The following is a 24215-nucleotide window of genomic DNA, read 5'->3' on the forward strand; positions in this document are numbered from 1 at the left end:
TTCACTATTTTTATGTATGCTTTTAATTTTCGTTCATTGTAATTCTGATTGTTGTTCATTTCTGCAGTGCATACTTGTATAAAATGAAACAAATAAGACAAATTAAAAGCCTGAAACAACATTTGTTTTCTTTTTATATCATTTTTTTGTTAAAATATGTAATGAAAGTTTACTTTAAAGGTGAAAATGACCAATAATACGACCAACGCACAATATGCGTCATTAACGATACATGTATACTCAATCTTGTCTTTGCGAACACATATTCAATTTTTCAGAGTAATCGAGTACCCGAGTACTCGATCGAACGATCGTCCGAGTACTCGAGTATTAATTTTACTACTCGTTGCCATCCCTAATAAATAGTAATACTATATGTATATAGTATTCATAACAATAGCCCATGTAATCACATGTTATCACAGCTTTATGATGAACAATCTGTGTATACTAGGAAACTTTCAGCAACAACAATACTGATTAAACACTTCCTTAGCCTTATATAGACACAAGCCTCCCATGAGCTCACATACATAATTGGACAAATGTTAATGGATTACACTGCCTTCATGTTTGCTTTTATGACATGCTTGAAATGCACAAGGGGGCACATAATAATATGCAAATGAAGATATAAAAGATAGCATTGGAAAGCAATGTTTGGATCTTGGAACTGAATTTGGATGAATACAATGCTCATGGTGTGTTTGCCAATCTCTCATAAACACAGAAACCAAAGTATCATATTAGCTGTAGTTTCTGTAACTAATAAACACCATCAGCAACAGCAGCAGCAACAATAACAGAAGGAGCAGCAGCAACAATAACTGCAGCAGCAGCAACAACAACATTAGCAGGAGCAGCAGCAACAACAAAAGCAGGAGCAGCATCAATAACAACCATCATCATCAGTAACAAAAACAGCATTCCCTTTAACCACACTTATCAGTAAGTCCATACAAAACAATATTTATGTCACAGGAACCGTACATATTATTTTATTTGGCCTAACATAAAAAACCGTAATCAGGAACACAACATTTTCTTATCAGTAAGGACTGCCAGGACCAATTTCAAAGACTAGAGGATGTTTTTTAGGAATCTAATTCCCGCATAATAAACAGATACCAGTACATGACATATTATCAACCAGCCCAACCTGTACTGTGCAGAAAGCAGATAGTCATCAGAATACTACAAGATTAGAATCAGAGGAATCCAAATACATCCAACCTTGAAAACATTCTGGGAATTAGGGCGAAAATGTTCCATCTGCTCTTATCGTAAAGATTACTTAGAACATTTCCGCATTTACTGGTCATGTGTTTAATACTACAGGTGCACACAATGCATGATGACAGAAATTGCTCTCCCATGTGGGTCAGGTATTTGCTTTTCTAATCAAGTGTCTTGATGTAGTATTTCATAGAAGACAAGAAACATATTGGGCAGTGTATATAATATGGATGCCAAAGATTGTTAAGAATTTTTATCTTCTCTAAGTTAACAAAGAAACATAACTCTTAAAATGGTTTGGTCAGTCTCAATGATTACCCTGGACAAATCTAACCAGAAACACTTCCTATTTGGCTGAATTGCAAGTGGACACCATGGCTTAAGGCCCCGGATGAACCGTCTGTCCTGACACCTCTTGAATATTAGAAATGTCACCACACTGCATAATGAATGTGAACAAACTATACTATATTGATGATTTATATCTTAATCTCGGAAATTTCAGCAATTTATCATTTAATCTTACACTGGAGTCTTACAGCAATAAAATACAAAAATAAATGTTACATCAACTGTCTTACATTCTAAATTTGTTTATCGAGATTCCAGGAATTGCTATCTCAAATCTGATATTGCAGATGTTCCGACATAACATGAGCCAAATGTACTGTAACACCACAGACGAGTGCTTGAAACTCCAACTGTTGAATAATGTTGTTAAAACACTTAAAACATATATATTACACAGTAAACAATTGTTTCAGGATCCCTGCACCAGTGGTAGGAATGTAATAGTTTCTGAAACTGCTGTGCTTTATGCAAGAAGTACAAAACTGTCTGAAAATTATCAAATTTTCTTCAAACCTGTCACCTTAAATTGTCATGGATAAAATTATTTTTAATATATATGTTTTATAGTAGAACATACATTTCAAATGAACATTTAATTGCAAACTGTATAAAACCTGTATATAAGGTATACAATGCACAATCTGTGGCTTTCGGGATGCCTGCTGACCCCTTAATATTTTGGTATCCTTTAAAAAGGTTTTATAACTAGAAATATATATTGTAAAAACTGTACCACAACATTATTACAAACAAGCTTTTTTGGCCTTAAAAGGATGCAAAATGGCCGTTTCACATCTTATATCAGTTGAAATATAAAAAAACTACAATAACTTTAACAATAACTATTTTTCAGTCAGACCTTAAAAAAATTACCCATTCCCACCTACAAAATAGGCGCTGATCCTACAGTTTTTATAGTCAGTTGGTAGAAAAAAATAAAATTAAGTGTGTTTCAATATATAGTTTAAAACCTTTTAAGCTTTACACAGAAGATAATACTTTGAACACCATTCTCCAAATATGACAATAAAGTTCTTATATAAAGCAAAAAAACAAACAAAAACAGGCCAGGACCGAATGAGATTTCTAACTTTAATAGAAGCCCTGCATATTAGTATAAAATCACCAAGCAAAATAATATGTGATTTGGGTAACATATGTCCCAAAACAGGTAGGGTAGATAGGCCTTTGTGTCTGATGTTTTTATTAGGCTTTATGTAATAACATTATTGTCATCATTGGGTAATGGTTATACCAGTATTTACCAGTATAAAACTTTGTCAACTACATGTTTAAACAAGCACATTTTTTTCCTTTAAGGCCAGGCCTTTATATTTTTTGGATTACAAAACCGGCGACCGTAACTTTTGAATTTAACCAAAAGACCATAAAAATGGTCGGGTCAGAGCTTATTTTGTTGGAAGGCCCAGGTTACTCAAAACAGAAGTTGTTTTTCTAGGCCCAACACCTTTTTGAATAGTACATAGTTTATTAAGAGTCACCAGGCATCAAGAATTAACATTACTGCCAATGGTTCAATGAAATGACAAGCTTGTTTGTTCATCAGATACCTTAATGTAAATTATAAAGTACAAATGTATCAGTAATGTCATCAAGTACAAATGTACCAGTAAGAAATGCCAGCATATAATTCCCCAAATAAGCTAACAATGTGTTATGCACTAAATTATCACCATTACAGACTGGGGACCAAATAAATAGTGAAGGTTTGCTGCATTACTGCAGTAGACATTGAATACAAAGTCAGGCATTTGGGACAGTCTAACAGTTTACCCTAGACTGGTGTTTTCCAGGAAACATAGACAGAAAATGTAGAAATTATTTCAAAAGGACAGACAGAATACATACTACTAACTCACTGATGAATCATTAAATGGGCGGTCAGTGGTAAAATCAAGATTCTGAATAATTATTGCATTTTCTTAATGCCACTTATCGGGCCTTTCTGGGCATATTGGGATGAGGATGTGCTGTAAAATTGTGGGAAATTACAGCTAAAATCCATGAATCTAGTGGCAATGTGTCAACATTAGGAATTCTGCATGATTCAAAAGAATTTTGCTATACAGATAAACCGGCTTTTGCAGAATTTTGTCCCATAGAAAACATGGGCCCCAAACCCCACTAGTCCCCATCAATTTAAAGGAACTAAAGATCTTGTTATACTTATATTTATAATAACAAACTATAAATCAGGATAACAACCTGGAAAATCTTGGCATCCGGAATAATCAGCTATCATATCACACCCTGCATGGGCTCACTTAATACTCATTCAGTTATGATAACTTAATCTTATAGCAAAAGTTTACATTTATTGCAATGGCAAACTCTCAACTAAGCTGTAGGATGTAAATAAAGCATTTATCCATTATAACACAGTTCAGCTGAGTGGAATTACGCCTGGGCCCCCTAAACAAAGGGGAATCTTGCCAGAAAAAGGGAATATAAAATAAACACAAATTATTATACTATATAATGTATATAATTCTATATTAAAACAAGTTGTTACTTTGGTGCAAGAACTCAATATTTGCTTGTATTTTTATATGCAGTTATTGAGTTATTGCAAGGTGAATTATTCTATTAATTGTGGTAAATCTTATTTGGGAGTAAGAGTGCATCTTTAAGACTAAAGTCTAACATAAAACTAATTGTACTTGAATGGCTGTACAACATCATACTGCAATTTACTGAAAGAGCCTATATATTCATTTGTTTGTTAAAAATAGCTTTATTCATGTCTTATGATGCTTCATATTTGTCTGTGTTTGTAAATGTAATGTTCCACAACCATGAACAACCTTTCATTTTAATATATCAAAACACACTGTTGCTAATATTTCATTGATCATCAAAATGACACATGTGGATTGTTCAGATATTTATTCAAGTTAACTACGTAATTTGCAACAACGTTCAACTTAACATGTGGACTCCTTGATGGTGTGCTAATACACTTAAATTGAAACACGAATGGCTCAAATCTTTTTAGGAAGACTGCAGATTATTACTGTATTGATTAAACTTCAGAGATGACATTAACAAAGTTAACTTTCAGTGATTTTTTGGCTAAATTAAGGGCCGAATATCGGCTCTTTCCCCTGGTCCAAAAGCCTCCATTTTACCCAAAAATTGCCAGTTTTCCCTTCAAAATAATTCAATTTTCTCCTACTACCTGAATTTCTTTTACCAAGAATTTAAACCTGCGAAGTTCATTTCATATTTCTATTGAAGGTACTTTCTTTCTAGACTCTTCGTGAGCAAGAGAATATCTGTCGCTGTGTCCGGTAAAAATCCGGTCTAGGTAACCGCAAAATAGCTGATATTTGTTAACAGTATTTATTCAAAAAATATTAAATACACGTATAAATTGACAATTAGCGCCATAGTCAATGGATTATAGCATTCAGTAAACAACAGCACTTGCAAAGCTTCGAAAGAAAATAATTATTTTGTGTGGTTTAAGTATCTCAACCTTTTGTACGCAAACATTTAGTTCTAAATAATGACTTAATTAGATTTTGAGTGCAAATTTTATCTTCAAATACATGGACACACAATTAACAACCATTTTAAACATGTTGTTGTGAGTTATTTTTTGAATAAATAATGCATTTCTCTGTATTCATATGAATTATAAGTGATATTTTTAAAGAGATAAAAACGACAAACTTGTCAATTGTTGCCTTGCATGTTTTAGAAATAGTTTGTGTTTTCTGTATTTACACATAAAATTAATAAATAAAAACATCAGTAAAAGCAGACAATTAAACCTTTTATAAGTAAAATGACAGTTGAAGTTTTCCCAAATTTTAGACTTATGGGGCTTATATTTTCCAAATTGGAAAGGCACAGGCAGTAAAACTGTTTTGAAATAAAATCACTAACATTGTTCTGAGGAATCAGACCCTGGTAAGGTATAAGCTCAGTATTTTTCATTCATAAAGGTAACTTATGAAACACAAATCTACAATTACTGAACCATTTGTCTTCTAAGTGCCTCAAAAGTAAAGAAATATTACTTCTTCTATCCATTTCAAAACATGAGCAGATATTTTGTATAAATAAAAATTTAAGTATTGTTCATGAACAATTGATTTCTGACAAAAAATATCATAGAAAATACCCCGATATTTACATTATCGGAAAGATAGCCCAGACTAATTGGACAGGTGCCTGTGCTCTTCAAGGGGGAGTTTTTTTTCTTCGAAAGTTTTTGAAAAGGGGAATTGTTGGCGATTTATGAAAGAAATAATTGCATTCTTAAATCTAGGAGGGAAAATTGGGCCAAATTTCGGTCCAAAAACGTCCCGTAATAATATACTTGTCTAAACATAGTAAAAAAATGCTGATCAGAATCCTATGTAAATAAACAACGTAACTCACCCCTTATGATAAATACAAAGGCAGGGTAAACGTGCTATCGTGTCTCCCTGATCGAGTTCATCAAAGCATATCACACATTCCCCCTTGCTTTCTGTTAATACATCATCTGAAAGACAATAATAACACTTTAGCATATAAATAAATGTGTCCAAAAAACAAACAAAAGCACCATGGAGAGAACATCAACAGTTGCCTGCTATTGTTGTTATTAAATTGAAATGGCATGGCTCAACATAAATGTTATGGCGAGAATCAGTGTCCTCAATAAGAACCAGAAAAAAAAGTTCAAATGACAATTGGGCCAGTTCAAATTTGGAAAAAGAAGTTAATTTTAATTAGAATAAGTAGTAGCAGGTCGGTTACTTTTCCTACAGTAAAACTGCAATTGTTCAAACAGGTCATTCGAAAACATATAATCAGGCCAGGTTAAAGCTTATTCCCAACGATTATTTCTTCTATTTTCATATAAAACATATGATGGATCGACTCCAGAGTGTGTTCCAAAGTAAACAAAAAGCCAATGGCCAGGTGTTAACATTTTTGCACCTTGCAAAAATTGCAATAACAGATGAAAGAAATTTGATAAGGCGAGAAAAAACAATTATCACCATTTACGCATGACCACTATTACTTGATAAGGGCGTTTGAGAAGCTGTAATTGTGAGAAGTAAGTGATGAGAATTTAATTGTGAGAAAAGTAAATGAGTAATAACATATCAATAAACCCCTAGCCTATTATGATTCAGCAGATCCGCAAGACAGACAAGCTGTGCCAATATTAGCCATCCTTGATTCTGCGAAACTTCATACATGCCATATTTTCTGGAGACCATTCAGGGGGATTTGTTCAAAAGGCTGAAAATTCAGGGGGATTTGGGTTGTATTCAGGGGGATTTTTTTAGCAGGTCTAAGTTGGGGAAAATTTAAAGTATTTTTAGACGCAAGTACGAAAAAATGTATTCACAAATTAAATTAAATTTACCTTCCTCCAAAGTCTTTTAAAAAATTGTGCTTAATTCTATCAGCTTAATGACTTTCAGACAATAAGAGAATAGAATAAATATTATTGATTTCTTTCTTCCAAAATAGTAATATTTCTTTGCCTTTGATAATTACTACAAATGAATTGATCACTTGTTGTAAAAGTTTCCTTTTGGCATTTCACCCTTGTGGAGTTGTTAGTTGTTTCTTTACATTCGGTTTCACTCACATACTGTGGTTTCACTTACTTTGTCATTATTGCCTGATGTAAAATTTCTAAAAAAAATAATTTTTTTTTATTTTTTTATTTTTTTATAAATTCAGGGGGATTTTTATCTCCCGCCGGGAGACCGGGGGATGGATCGAAATTCCGGGGGATTTTTCCCCCCGCCGGGGGATATGGCATGTATGAAACTTAAATCTGACTAAAGCCATAATATGCACTGTCATATGCCAAAGTTGCTTGTCCAGAAAATGTGCTTTTTGTAAAAATAATGCTACTTATTCACTGTTTATTATTTTACATTTTCACATTTAGTATACGACCGCCTTTGAACGTATGAACCATTTCAACGACTCCATACATAATCAGTACTGAAGTAAACAATCGACATGACGACTTCAAATTTAAAATACATTGAAAGACATTTTATAACAGACTAAACTGGAAACTTGGGTCTTTAGTAACCTCAGATCACTGGCAGTATTAGCTCAGGCCCCAGCATCCCCAAGCAATTGCCGATAAACTGTATTTGAGACAGTTCAAATTAATGAGAACCCTTGGGAATCATGGGTCTTGCTGCACATGTGCCCTTTGTCTCAGACTCTCTCACAACATGACTGGGTACTAGACAGTGCTCCAGCCAGGATTTGAAAAGGGCATGGCGTTAGGTCAGAAAGGGCACTTTTGATGTGCATTGAATGAGCCTTAATGGGGCACTTGCAATGTTCAATTCTTATTTTGTATGTGTTGTAACTACTTTCAATACTAATAGTTATAGTTATATAGTGAATATATATAACTTAGCTGTTACAATTACTTTAGTGTCAAAATTATGTATATATTTATTATTTTTATACTTATTTCTGAAAATTGACTAGATGTAAAAAATAAGCCACAGCAGACTGTAGTCAAAAGGCAACAGGGTTCTGTAAGAGGTCAGCGGGTGCTTTAAAAGAGCAGGCAGGTGCCCAACCCTGCTATTTCTTGCATACCAGACGTGTATTTCTGGTCATGTGACCAGTGCTGCAAAAACCCATCTTACATACCCCATGTAAGATGAGTCACGCACAACAACGCGCCACTTCTTGTTTCATTTATTGTATGGTTTATGAAAAAAATATTATGCCATTTTTATAAAGCGCAATCAAATACATATGTTTGCAAGACTTTTAATTAAAATTGAACATAAATAATAAGTCCGGATCGAAAAATCTGACCCTCGAGCACGCTGCGTGGCCGGTAACTCAGCAAGCCTCGTATTCTTATTCAATGAATAGTCGAGCTAAAAATTGTAACATACCATTTGAGTATTTTATAAGCAGTCAATATTTATGGCTGCACGTTATTTTATTATTGTACCCAAAAAGATCACTACAAAACATATATATTATTCCATTGCCCCCAAGCATCCAGACAAATACATTAACAGGGAAACTTAAGTATCATTACTGACAATAAAGTACAATATGTCTGCAATACAGAAAGACAAAACTTAATGTTTTATTTATTAGACTTTGCAGTTTAAAGCAAGTGCTAATGATATACTTGGTCTAGGGTGTTCTTCGAGAATAGCCCATAATTGCTGATGAATGTAGTTTTATGTTTGGAATGCATTAAACATTTCAAAAGCAGACTGAGTGGGTTTTAACTGACAGGACAGAGGTGGGCAGACTGTAAGCATTAATGTAACTTTCACTACCAAGAGAAAATGCCCTGCACAAAACCACAATTCCATTTGAAGTCAATTTGATCTTTACCTTTAAAGTCCCATTACTTTTTAGTGATGCTAACTTGTTTTATTGTATGTCTATCCAAATGGCTTCTTGTAACCTTTTTGACCTTTTCAAACAAAAAAATGATAAAAAAGGCATTACAAAATGCAGCAAAATGGAAGTATACTCTGAATTTAACGCGCACAACGTCATTACGAAATTTAAATATCACATGACTTTCTGAGTACCTAAAATTCTATGTTGCTTTATACTAATGATTTGCACTATTTAGCTAAGAAGTTTTTGGTTTAAATAATTCTGAGAACACTTATTTTGTCATTATTTTACTCTATGATATCGAAACTGCAGAAAAAGTACAGTTATAGGATAAAAAATGTTTTTGTTTTACTGGGCTGGGAACCCACGCTGGTAAAAAGAAAAAGCCCAGAAGACTTAACGTTGCCTGAACCACAAGACCGAGAGGACTTTGATGCATGCAGTTGATATTTTGACAGTTTGACCATACATTAACATCACATAATGTCAATCAGCAATTCACAAAACAACATTTAAGCATGAAAACCGTGGTTTTCACAGAAGGCATTAGAGCAAATATCAACATTTGCTGAAGGGCTCCAGCTTTGAGTATCTTAGTTTTAACAATTCTTATGATTTGCCCCATTTTATTTCGCTATCCACAAAGAAGAGCATTTTAAAAAAACATGAAGGAGTACATCTGTGATTTTTCACTAAACAACATTGATGCTATGCTCCGCCCACTTTTCTGCCTCATAAGCATATATAGTAGGGATGCAAACGAATATTCGAATATTCGAATATTCGATCGAACGTTTGGTATTCGAATGTCAAAATCGATATTCGAATATTCGATGTTTTTGTTGAATTAATAAATTAATAAACTTTTTGCCTACAACTGTCATCTTGGTCTGTCTTGTTTTTACAACGATGGACCCGTAATGCCAGAGGTGTGAACTTGATGACACTTTACAAGCGCCTTATCGGATATATCGTCGGAAACTATAAACAGTCCCCGTAATTTTGCATTTACTGGCTGTTAGACAAGTGACATCAAACACATTCCAACTATTTTGGGAACATTTAAGATCGGCCTTTATGCCAATGTGTTGTCTTCACTCCTAATCAAGCTTGGCGATATTGCGCAAATGGCCTTGATGAGTCGAAGGACATGTGCTAGTTATGTGCTTTAAACTGTTTTCCATGTTTCGATACAAAGCTCTTGCGTTGAAAAGTAACTGTATGGTTTAACGTTTAAGGATATATGTCCTGTATTGTTGTACAATACATAAGGCAAAATCGACGTTTGGCCATGGTTGGTGTCGTTTTCTATAAGTATATTTCGTAAACATCAATCCCAGAACGAGGCTGCAAGTACCACGTTGGCGCATATCGTCATTTAACCAGGTAAAAACGAAATTCCCCGATTTTATTTTTGCATTGTTTACAAAAGTGAACGCAGAGGAGTTGATATAGTTCGTTTTTTTGTTTAAAATAAATCGCTTTTTCTTGGGATATATTCTGAATTCAGAGGCTAATTTGTGGAACAATAAGTGTCCGTCGGGTGTACCGAATACGACAAAGAAGGGTTACATGGCCCTGGCTATTACGTTAGGGAATATTAGTTTACTACAATTCTTAAAGGATCATTTTGGTTTTCGAATATTCGAATATTCGATCGAAAGAATTACCGAATATTCGAATATCAATTTTGCCATTCGTTTGCATCCCTAATATATAGTAAGTCAGTGGACCAGTTTGGAATTTCAATGTTATTTCCCAAAGCATCTCGTGGACCTCAGGAATTTATCAGACATTATAATGAGACTCTATCATAGTAATATACTCACTTTTATTATTTTCTCTAATTATTTAATCCTATGTGGCACTGCGGCTTTAAGCAAGATATCCAAACCATAAACATTTTACAAATTTTGATAAGAGGGGTTTTGGTATAACCTTGAAACTTGGCCAACTGAATTGAAAAGTTTCAGTCCAGACTAACACAAACAGTAATAAAAAGCACCCCCAGGATGTTCTAAATGCCAGGCTTCACAAAAATATATGTTTGGCAAATTTGCCATAAAAAATATCACATACTGAATAGATTGATTGGTTTCTGAGTTATGGCAAAACTTATAAACATTATATATAAATAGTATAGATATACATAGATATAAGATTGTGCACGCAATGATGCTCCGCCAAACAACACCAACACTAAAGTATTTATGTGTATGTGTCAAAACTCAAAAAAGCTCATGACATTGACAATTCAGGGCTTCCATTAAGAATTAAAGACTGCCAGTATGAACTTCCTGACCATCAATATATTGGAAGTTATTAAGTGAAATTTGGAAGTTGAAGTTTTCATGAATACGATTTATTTTTTCCAGTATTTTTAAAAAGTATGTTAAAAATCAAAATTATTTGAAGCTTTATCTTGCCAAGTTCGCAGACTTATGTTATAATTATTCATTTTACTTCAAGACTGATTGAAATTGTGAGCTAAAAGTAATATTGACACCAGGTTTTGATATTTGATATTTGAGCTTTTGACTTTGGAAGTTTTTGTACTTCTAGGAATTAGGTTTGGAAGTTTTAACCTATTTCTAGAGAGTAATATACTTCCAACTCCCTGCAATTATATATTTTTAAATCTTTTAATTTTCCTTGTCAGGATATTAAAACAGAATTAACTTTTTGACGCAAGGATCCTTCAATTATTTACTTTTGAATACTCAGATTCAGAAATCAAAAATTTAAGGACATGGATACAGAATAACACAAAAATGGCAAAATCCACTGAAAATGACAACAGGAGCATTCACTAGCACAGCAATAATCTGAAAAAGCAGTCAGGGCCTTCAAAATACCGACAGTAACAAAGATGATCGCTGCGTAGCTATAATTAATGCTGACAGGAACATTGACAGACACACTTGTGCTAGAAAAGTGCCGACAGGGGAATCAACGGTGACGGCAGTGGAATTAAATTTGATGACGGGAGACCTGACAGACATGGTTGTGACATGAAATACCAGACAGGAACACTAATGGACACGACAATGCTATGAAATACTCCACAGGGCTTTTTCACCTTCTTTGCAAGGGGCCGAATTTCGGCTACTTCACAATTGCGGAAAATGTCATTTTTTCCCAATTTCCAGATAACATTTCCCAATTTGCAGGATTTCACGCGCTAAAATTTCCCAAAATGAAAAGGCTAGGCCTCTTCCCAATGTTTGGTGAAAAAGCCCTGCTCCAATGTGAGTATTGATGGACGCAGCAGTGCCATGTAATATGCCAGCGAAAACACCAAGGGACGCGGTGGTGCTATAAATGAATGCCCACACGAGTATGGATGGACATGACAGCCGCATGCAATACAACGACAGGGGCTTCAACTGATGCTAAAGTGACATGAATTAAGACTAAGGTACCACTGGAGAACACAGCAGGGGCATTAAATACAACTAAGTGAGAATCAGCAGACACAATGTTTCATTCAAATAAACGGATGAGAACATCAACTTACACATCAATGATATGAAATATTCCAATGAAAGCATTGACAGAACTTTGGCAATGATATGAAAAAAACAACAAGGGAGCAGTGGTTAGCATATAAATTACACCAGAAAAGAGCTTTCGATTTCCAGGTTCATTATAAGGCATAACTTAATTTCTAAAAAAACTTGTGTTTCACTTAAGCTACCTGCTAATCAACTTTCATTAATTAGTATCCATCAATGCTAGCTTAAGTTATCAAGTCGAAACCAATGATTGTCGCCTGCCAGCCTTGATTGGGACAGGATAACTAAACTAGCAATAGATAAACTTACCATTATATGTGATTCTAGGTTTGGTGAGGCAAACTACAAGGTGACATTCTATGTCCTCCGGGGGAACAAATTTGGAGCAAACTGGACATTTGATTCCTGAAAATACACAAGGACAAATCAATGTAAAACAACATAAACTTGATCAAGTATACCCAAGAAATAACAGTACACAATAGAAAGGTTGCAAAAAAAACATGTACTTGTACATGTAGCAACCTGAACCAATTGAAGCTGCAGATCTGCGTTTGCCAATAACGGGGTCCCGTGATCCCGAGGACCCATTTTTTTAAGAAGGGAATCCTGAACTTTAAAGTCAGATATTCTGTCTGGACTGTAAAGTTTCCAGCCAATAAAACTAGAGCTGTCACAGGAGTGACGAATACCCCCAAATGCTGCATGGACACAGGAATGGCAAACCATTCCTTTGAAAAAGAGGCCATAACTCCATGGTTACTGCACACTGCAACTTCTTTTATCATGCATGTATTGTTTTATTTAAATCTGTTGAGTAATTTAGAAGTTACACTGCTGACAAGAAAAACTAGCCTTTCATGAGTTATCGTCCGGAAACTGTTTTTCCATTTTTAGTAACAGTGACCTTGACCTTGGCCCCACCAGCCCCAATATCGAACTTGACCTGTATCTTCTGATGTTACACCTGTGTACCAAAAATTGTTCAAATCTGTCTAGCCTTTCATGAGTTATCGTCCGGAAACCGTTTTTCTATTTTTAGTAACAGTGACCTTAACTTTGGCCCCACCAGCCCCAATATCGAACTTGACCTATATCTTCTGATGTAACACCTGTGTACCAAAAATTGTTAAAATCTGTCAAGCTTTTCATGAGTTATCGTCTGGAAACCATTTTCTATTTTTAGTAACAGTGACCTTGACCCCACCAGCCTCAATATCGAACTTGACCTATATCTTCTGATGTTACACCTGTGTACCAAACTGTATCTTCTGATGTTACACCTGTGTACCAAAAATTGTTCAAATCTGTCTAGCCTTTCATGAGTTATCGTCCGGAAATCGTTTTTCTATTTTTAGTCACAATGACCTTGATCTTGGCCCCACCAGCCCCAATATCGAACTTGACCTGTATCTTCTGATGTTACACCTGTGTACCAAAAATTATTAAAATCTGTCAAGCTTTTCATGAGTTATCATCTGGAAACTATTTTTCTATTTTTAGTAACAGTGACCTTGACCCCACCAGCCTCAATATCGAACTTGACCTATATCTTCTGATGTTACACCTGTGTACCAAACTGTATCTTCTGATGTTACACCTGTGTACCAAAAATTGTTCAAATCTGTCTAGCCTTTCACGAGTTATCGTCCGGAAACCGTTTTTCTATTTTTAGTAACAATGATCTTGATCTTGGCCCCACCAGCCCCAATATCGAACTTGACCTGTATCTTCTGATGTTACACCTGTGTACCAAAAATTGTTAAAAAATGTCTAACCTTTCATGAGTTATCGTCCGGAAACCGTTTTTCTATTTTTAGTAACAGTGACCTTGACCTTGGCCCCACCAGTCCCAATATCGAACTTGACCTGTATCTTCTGATGTTACACCTGTGTACCAAAAATTGTTCAAATCTGTCTAGCCTTTCATGAGTTATCGTCCGGAAACTGTTTTTCCATTTTTAGTAACAGTGACCTTGACCTTGGCCCCACCAGCCCCAATATCGAACTTGACCTGTATCTTCTGATGTTACACCTGTGTACCAAAAATTGTTCAAATCTGTCAAGCCTTTCATGAGTTATCGTCTGGAAACCGTTTTTCTATTTTTAGTAACAATGACCTTGACCTTGGCCCCACCAGCCCCAATATCGAACTTGACCTGTATCTTCTGATGTTACACCTGTGTACCAAAAATTGTTCAAATCTGTCTAGCCTTTCATGAGTTATCGTCCAGAAACCGTTTTTCTATTTTTAGTAACAATGACCTTGATCTTGGCCCCACCAGCCCCAATATCGAACTTGACCTGTATCTTCTGATGTTACACCTGTGTACCAAAAATTGTTCAAATCTGTCTAGCCTTTCATGAGTTATCGTCCGGAAACCGTTTTTCTATTTTTAGTAACAGTGACCTTGACCTTGGCCCCACCAGCCCCAATATCAAAATTGACCTGTATCTTCTGATGTTACACCTGTGTACCAAAAAATTTTCAAATCTGTCTAGCCTTTCATGAGTTATCGTCCGGAAACCATGAAAACCGACAGACCGACCGACAGACAGACCGACCGACCGACAAGCTCACTCCTATATACCCCCTCAAACTTCGTTTGTGGGGGTATAAAATAAAGATGAATAAGTAAATTTATAGTTATTGTCACTATGACTCACATGACCTGACAGTGCATGAAAAAAAAAAAAATTTCAGTGTGATAAACATGCCTTATCAAGTGAGTTCACTGTACCAGTGTATATATTATATCTGATTGAAAGTTTAATTTACTGTTAAACTTAGGATTTTAGAATTGTGCATGTGCATTTTAACTAAGGCCTAAAAAAAAAATACATTTGGTTCGGGTTACCCGACCCTACCTACGGAATAGGCGCCGACCCTACCGTTTTTATAGTCAGTTTGAACAAAAAATGAAAAACTAAAAAATAAAAAATAAAAAAATAAAAAATATTTCGTTTTTTTTTAATTATTTTTTAATATTAAGTTTAAACCTTAAATGCTTGTACAGAAGATAGCTTTAACACCATTCTCCAATGATGAAAATTATATTCTTATATAAAACCTAATAAAAAAAAAAAAAAAAAAAAAAAAAAAAGCCTACCTACCCTACCTATTTTTTTTAAGGATGTAACCCTAACCAAACAATTTTTTTTTTTAGGCCTAATATAACGAATTTCGGGAATATTGTTCCCCTTTCCTTGAAAATAATAAAAAAAGAAACAATTGGAAATACAATGCAAATGTATCGGAACTCCAAAAGAGACTTGTCAAAACTAACCCAAAATTGTCAACTTTCCATGAATCGTAGAAAAAAGACTTTAAATGGCTTTTGTTTGATTCCGTAAAAAAATAAATGGCCTGTAAAATATGCAAGCAATTTGAGGAAATAGGTTCTTTAGTTACTGGGTGCAGCAGTCTGAAGACTGAACACTAAAAATGATGTATACTGCTGCACATTCTTAAGTGTGGACATTATTAATGCTCATTATGTTGCATAGTTTGGCAGACTATTTTCAGACTAAGAACAATTGTGCACAAAACGTCACTTTTTGGCAAATTAAATTAAAAAGAGAAACTGAGTTTGTATATCTTAAATGTTATCACAGGCATTACAATGAAATGTCAGTGAAAATTGGAAGGGACCCCTGTTTTAAAGGGGCTATACACCGTATGATGAGATAGCGAAAAAAAAGAAAATTGTCGAAAACTGACATAAACTTGGTTGTGTACAAGCATTGAAACTTACTTACTCTTAGTACCACATAGTTTACAATACATTTATTTTTCGCAGTTTTTTGGTATTTTTCCATTAAAAAAGATTACTAGGTATGTCTACCCAGTAGAATTAATTCCTTATGCCTGATTGGCTAGTCGATGTTATCACGTTATATTACCAAGTTAGGTATATAGCTAAAATATTCCAACCGGTAAGGGTAAGCCTTTGTAGCACAGTGGATACAACACTGGACTGCAATTTTGGCGACCCCGGTTCAAACCGGGTCAATACTCCGATTTTTTTTTTACATTTTGGTACTTTTTATTTTTACAATTATGATATCAAAGAGTAAAACATTTTATTAAATAATTGTCCTGAGTTTCGTTACAGAAAAAAATAATTTTGGTGCCAATCTGGTGTACCCCTTTAAGGAAGGGATAATTGATTTAAAATGGAGGTGTAGCTTCGGGATCCCTGGGCAAAATAGTTAGTATCCACCCCTGCAGATGCTTTTAAAAGTTGTAAGTGAAAACAATAATTTCATATGAATGGGTAGGTTGACAAACTCTGACACAGAAAAGCCTAGGTTTGATTTTGAAGATGTCATTGCCCTCTACCTAGCATGAGCAGTTGAAGTTACTCATACATGTACATGTATAATGATGAACCAGTAGATCAAACACTTGTTCTGGATATTGACTACAAAGTACACATAACGTGGAAGATCATCACACATACACATACTAATAGCATTTTGGAACCTCTCTAATATTGCATAGGGGCAGTGTGGCAGTTTAATTATAGATTGCATTTATTATTGATTAGACACATGGAAAACCCTGATAATACATGTGCACAATTAGGAGATATATGTATAATTATAATTATATATATATATATATGTTTTCAAAGGAAATACTACTTAACTTTAGGATATTTCACAAAATGCTATGTCTATTTTTTTCTTTATATTTCTCAAAACAGACAGTGACAGTGTAAATGTCTTTGTATGCAAATGCTGGTATGTTAGACGATTGTCATACGAGAAACATATTCAGATTCAGACAAGTTGGTGTATATTAATGAAGACAAGGCCAAATTACACAAAGAACAGTATAGCACCAAGAAACCAGCTTCACCAAACAGAGGCAAAATATCACCTTCCATCAATCTTTCATAAAAACCTAAAGGTGGAATAAATCCCTGGTTCTCCTGTCAGTGTAAATAGGCAAGGACAAAAACCAATACAAGGTAATGCCAAGTTCAATTCCATCAAAGACTGGCCATTACAATTATCAGGCAGAGATCAAAGCACTACCATTCCACTGGGACAAGCCCAGATAGAGGACAGCATGGACATTTAGGAAACTTTATATCATGGCAATATGTGGCCTTGAATTTGGGAAAATACAACTGAAATAGAAGCCAGTTATTTACAAGAAAATATTTAAAATGACATTGAATTTAAAAACATAAAACCAAGGAGTTGCAGAGGAACATAGTTATCTTCCAAAAAGAAAAATGGTCAGACTTTTGTGTGATAAAACCTTTATATATATATATATATATATATATATATATATATATATATATATATATATATATATATATATATATATATATATATATATATATATATATATATAACCTATTAAGGAACTTACATCTTTTAAAAAATTTGGTTTATTTTCTTTAAGTTTTATAACGCATTACTTTATATAAGGAATCTTCCCAGCCCAAATATTGAAATCAAATACTTGTTTTAATTAATATGTACAGCACATTTTACATAAGGCCTAAAAAAAAATTGTTTGGTTAGGGTTACCGAATTTTCTCGACTTTAAGGCGATTCGCTTATAAGAAGGCCCCCTAACTTTGCCCATGAAATCTGGTGCTTTTTGTTTCGACTCGCTTATAAGACGGGGTCAATTTTTAAGCAAATCTAAAATTCTTCCTAACGTGTAAAAATGTTCAAGCTCAATGGACAATTATCGACTTTCACGGTAACTGTTTTTGTTTTACTAAAAAAAAATGGCGGTCAACTGTGAGCTCTCTATTTGGAGGTAGGTTAAAAATGAGTACATGGTTACGCTTTTAAGTTTGCAGGACAGGTCGTTACTTATCGGAATTGTAATAATTAATCAATAACAACATATGTTTGTTTTAGTTTATTTTTTTATTGAAGACACCAATGAAGTTCTTCGGCTTAAAATGGCTTCAATAACATAACTGCGAAAAGCCGAGGCATGAATAGGTGTTTGTTTAGCAATAATGCTTTAGGCAATACTGTATTGTCCCTTGATTGGCGACGAACATAATGGATTCATATTCGCATTGTCATTTGTTTGCTTAATCAAATTGACAGTTAGGTACCTACATCATATTAAGATTCCAATTTATTGATTGGATATATCTGTCAAACTAATTATACTGACACGCGCCATGAGAAAAAATGCAGATATAACGGTACACTGTGTGACGTCAGAGCACGCGCGGTGAAGAGATTTCATGTTGTTGTTTACTTAATTGCCCCATACTTGTATCAGCAGACGATATGTAAAATTTTACTGATTTTGACTTGAATCTTTTTTTAATATTTTATCGACTCGCTTATAAGACGGGTCCCCTACTTTGGGGGTAAAAATCGGGACCCAATTTCCCCGTCTTATAGTCGAGAAAATACGGTACATTATTTTCAAAAAAAAGGTAGGGTAGGCTTTTTTTTTTTTTTTTTTTTTTTCTTAGGCTTTATATAAGAATGTCATTTTCATCATTAAAGAATAGTGTAAAATTATCTCCTGTATAAGCATTTAAGGTTTTAAACTCCATATTTAAAAACCAAAAAAAAAGAAAGATTTTTTTTTTTTTCAAGTTTTTCATTTTTTTTTTTTCAAACTGACTATATAAACGGTAGGGTCGGCACCTATTCCTTAGGTAGGGTCGGGTAACCCAAACCAAATGTATTTTTTTTTTAGGCCTAAGTCTTAAAATGATGACGCACATGTACCTAGCTTAATTCTCTGACTGGATGGAAATTACAAACTTAGTTTAAATCAGTTGTATTTGTTTTTACCACACTATTAATAAAAGCCAGTATAGGCATATGATACTATAATGATAGCAATGCAAAAATGTCTTCATATGCAAATATACAAATAATTTAATCCTTCACTATTCATAACATGTTAATTATACTTCTAAACAGCCTTCAATGTCAGACTTTGGCCTCATAATAACCTCAATAGTCAATACTGACTAAAAGTACAAAAACAAGGACTTGCTCATAAACTGTGAAATGTATATCATCACTGGTGAATGATATATTTATGTAAATGTAAACATAACAGGAATTAAATGATACAACTGAGAATGTTGTCTTTAAGGTGAATAACGAGCATAAGCAAGGAAAATCAGCGCAAAATGCAGCAGCGTAAAGGCCAGTTGCTGTTAAAATCACTTGGTAGCCAGTCAGCCAAAAGAAATGCCAGTGTCATCTGCAAATGGGCTGTAACACTTGCTTGTTTCTGACAGGGTTAAACCCTGTACGTGGATCTAGCCTGGGGGCACAAGAGCCCATGCCCCCCACCCCCAGTTTGCTGGCAAATAAAGTATTTTTTAACCTTAATTTGGTACCTTAACAATTGAAACACTGATATATATTCAATGTTGAAATGCATCAATGATTGTATAAGCTTCATTTCATTACTTTAATGAAATAAAACTTTTGAGGGGGTTTATCGGTTGTGCTCCCCAAGTTATGAATTCCTGGATCCGCCACTAAAAACCCTCACTTAAAACATACCATACACAAAATGTTCATTTAATTTTATTCAAATGTTTGAAGTAGTGATAATAAGATGATCCAGCATTGTTCAAAGTTTTTTTTATTATTTGACTGGTATGTTTTTGCTATTTGTAATTATCCTGTTTAGTTACAAACAAGCAAAACAAATTGACGGTTTACTGGGAAGACTTAGAAGAAGGAAGTTGCAAATCAGAAATCATCTATCACAATAAGATTTCTATAACCACTTTAAAACCGGATACAATTCACATATTGTTCTAAATAATTAAATTAAGAGTGATTTGGCAGAAAAATCCAAATATTTTCTGTTGGCAACATTGTGCTCATGGCATCAATAGCTTTAAAACCATTTAAGAATGGTCACATTATTCAGTTGACAAAGACTGAAAATCTCCATATACTGCATATATATTGATAAAAGCGTGATATTTACAACAAGTGTTGTTTTTTCCATACAATTTTTCTAGCAGACAGTCTAACCTACGGACTTTGAAATTTCACCCTTCTTCCCTACTTTTTACCGGCAGGGCCAGCGAACCAACAGCTTATGTCTGAACATGTATTCTTCAGATGAAATTAAACTTAGTGGCAAAATTATGAACATTAAACAATTTTATTTGAAACAAAAATATGCTTTCGAAAGCTCAAAATTATGAACCGAAATTATGAACCTAGAAAAAGGTATGGTGATGTAGACTATAATATTTTAATATTGAACTAAACACAACAAAAACATTGAGTTTATACTATCAACATATTTAATATTTTCATAAACAAGGGGCAAATATGGTACGCTGCATTATAGCTGGCTTTTCATTTTGACATTAGAGTTTTTACAATAAAATGTATGGTTAATAATAGTGGGCATATATTAAAATTGCTTTTGACAACCATTTAGTCATCCTAGTTCAAGAACACAATATCTGCATATAAAAATATAAGCAATTATTGAGTTCTTCCATAAACAAGATGATTTATCTATCTATTAAACTATCTATAGGCATTTTTTTTATTCCTTGGATTCAAATATTATGAGCAAAAGCCATGAAGATAGGCTAAAAAGGTTTCACTTAAGAAAAAAAAATGAGATTCTGCATTGGAGTTTGTGTTTAACTGTTTAAATAATAACAAGTGGATCTAGTTGTTGACAAGTTTTATGTCCAAGGGTAAGATATAATTACAATAATCCAGGAAATCATGAAGATAAGTATTCTAACTAATTTCATAATAAATGTTTAAAAACTATTGAATTTCTGACTGGGATTTTTTTCCCTAAAATTTGACCTAGTGACCTAGATTTTGACTCATATGCATTATTGTTTGAAAGGAAACATGCAATCTTTCGGAGAAATTGGATAAAAACTATTGAAATTATGACCTTTTTTTCTAGCAAGATTTCAGGACCTGACTTAGTTTGTGACATGAGGTCACCCATTTTCATAATCACTTAAGATAAAATACAGAAAAAACATTGTACACTTTTTTTTTATAAAGAAAATAAATTTATAATGCATATTATTTTTCATCCAAGATTTGCCCTAATGACCTAGTTTTTGACCTGAAGTGGCCCATATTCATAACTGTTCAAAACAACATGCAACCAAGTATTCTGACCAAGTTTCATAACACTTGGATAAAACTTGAATTTACGAGGGTTTTTTTCTCAAGATTTGACCTAGTTTTGTACAAAAGGTGACCCATATTGCAAACCACGGGTCAGGGGTGAAATTTTTTTGGGAGATTCTGTTAACTTACCAAACTTTTTAAATAAATTAATAAAGGTTGGAACTTTGAATAAAGTGACTCCCTGAAAATATCAAGTGGGCATGAAATTCTATTCGCATTTTCTGAATGAGCGATCGCTATAATTTGAACCCTGTGTAACTTTTTTTGTGTTTATTTATCCATTCAGTGTTTTCCGGTTTTACAGTCAAAGAACATAATTTACATTAGTGGGTATTGTTGACTTGTGGCGTTCATGGGAACATAATGAATGTTCACGTGTTAAGTTCCTTTAATGCGCAATAATGTGGCATAACTGTCATACAGGTAGATTGTACATGCGTTAAATCTACAATTGGAATAATTCGAACTTCAATACCTACCGTGAAGAGCAAATAAATGAACTGGAAGTGAATGAGTAATATTCCGCAATGCATGTGCATGTGCCACCCCGAGTGGTCCTGGCTCATCAGGACTAGAGTCAGAATCAGGGCTTCCACCGACAGCACCAGGGCCGTTACCATTACCCAATGATGGTATTCCCAGTCCAGCTGGTGGGGTGGCGAAACTCCCAAGGCTACGTGCACGGGCCCTGCTACCAGAACTATGTGAGCCGCCCATGGCCACGTGGGGACCAGCCCCATTATGTGACCCCGAGTAAGTTCGTACACGAGATGGGGTGTTAGCCCCAGAACTCTGTTTAGCACCCATTGTGAGAGAATTACACACTGACAGCTATCCGAAACAACGAATAAATACACTACGCACACTTATCAAGCACTATCGAATTAAAATATATATATTCGGGAAAACACAAAGGCTTTTGTCACAATAATTTAGATCCGCCATGTTTTCTTCTTCCTTGTTTTGCGACGGAACCAACACAAATGTGACGTAATCGTCCCATGTGATCAAAAGAAAGAAACCTAATTCATAAACAAAACAAATATTATACAGTCATATCGTCCAAAATTAAAACGGGAAAATAATCACTCGACACAGAGATATAGCGTATAGGTTATGCAGTAAACAAATGTTCTTAAATCCAAAACAATAACTTAAGAAAGAAAAAAGCGGATAATAAGTCCAACATCAGAATGTAACCAAACTAATCAATCACAACTCTATTAAATATAAGGAATGTTGTAACAGTCTAAAATACCTTCTGAAACAGCTAAGCTAGTATCTGGTATACAATTACCTGAAATACCAATTATATCTTATATTCATTGTATAATATCTAAAGACCATTTCGATGTATTTTAGTGCAAAAAAGAGTTAACGACCCTTCTACCTTAAAGCGGTGGCTTTTGGCCAACTTGTTAAATCTTGAAGTACATGTTTAATGAATTTTAAAATATTTTTTTTTGATTGCCAAACTATATTTTATATAATAAGTATCGACGCATTTGTTTTCACATGTATTTCTTAACTGGGATTTGCAAACATGTAGGCGTTTGACTAAATGTAAACATATACATGTTGCGGAGCGTTTACTTTATATGGACATTCCTTCAGTGCGGTTTTCACGTGCTCTTCGGACTTTCACGAAGATGCCCATGCAACGCCACATTTTAGAACCGCTAATATTATTACAGGTCATTGATATACAGGTTCGGTTGGGTATAAAATGTTGGTCGGTAAAAGTCAATGATCTGAACAAAGTCACTTTATATGAATACATTACTCTCTCCTTTAACTAGTCAATTTGATTCTTCTTACCGTGTAGTAGGAAAATGTTAATCCCGTTTTTCAAACGTTTTCATGAACTTTGAAGATGAATGTTCGAACAATTGCTTTCATACCAAACAAATAACAGACGAAAACATCTGCTCAAACATAAATAGAATGTTAAAGTATCGTTCAAATATATTTTGAACTGTTTTTCGTTCTTACACGGTATACGAACTTCCCGGAAACTTTACACACCAATTAACAGATTAACTGATTTTTACCCCATCCACGCTTTAAAATGGGTTAAAGACATTTCGTATCCTAACCATTTCGCACCCACCAATTTTGGTCATTTCAAACCCTTTACTTTAGATAGTCATTTCGTACCCGACCTATAGTTATTTCGTACTCTATATTTTATGTTATTTTTTTCATATGAAAAAACAATAATGGAGTGGATATAGACTCAATTAGTTAACATATATATGAAAAAATATGAATCTGGTACGAGTCTTAACACTTCCGATTTCGTTAGTAGATCTGCTTTTATTAGGTGCTAATGGTGGTGCTAAACAACTTTAATTTGGGCGGGTTTTAAATAATCAAGACGTGTGAAGTTCTTTGTGTATTCCTGGTAAGTGGTGTCACTTGTTTTATTGTATTCGATACTACGGGTGTGACAATTTTATTTTTAAAGTGACAAACGGGTATAACAAATACATTATAATTTATTTAAATACAAGATTCATATATGTGTTAATACAATACTTCTTTATTCATTTAAGCATTGTAATTCAGGATTGA

General features: G+C 34.1%; 1 protein-coding gene across 1 annotated transcript in view; it reads right to left on the reverse strand.

Moving 5' to 3' along the window:
- LOC128242668 (E3 ubiquitin-protein ligase znrf2-like) overlaps positions 1–22629 on the reverse strand; it is a 44445-nt gene extending 21816 nt beyond the window's left edge. The window contains exons 1-3 of the mRNA XM_052959913.1: positions 22121–22629; positions 12795–12890; positions 5998–6103 (exon numbers count right to left, since the gene is read on the reverse strand). Of these exons, the coding sequence (XP_052815873.1) occupies positions 5998–6103; positions 12795–12890; positions 22121–22448 (530 nt within the window). The 5' untranslated portion in view covers positions 22449–22629. The remainder of the gene's footprint in view (positions 1–5997; positions 6104–12794; positions 12891–22120) is intronic.
- Positions 22630–24215: the final 1586 nt, after the last annotated feature.

Source organism: Mya arenaria, chromosome 8, assembly GCF_026914265.1.
Source record: "Mya arenaria isolate MELC-2E11 chromosome 8, ASM2691426v1".
In the NCBI taxonomy this organism is placed as follows: domain Eukaryota; kingdom Metazoa; phylum Mollusca; class Bivalvia; order Myida; family Myidae; genus Mya; species Mya arenaria.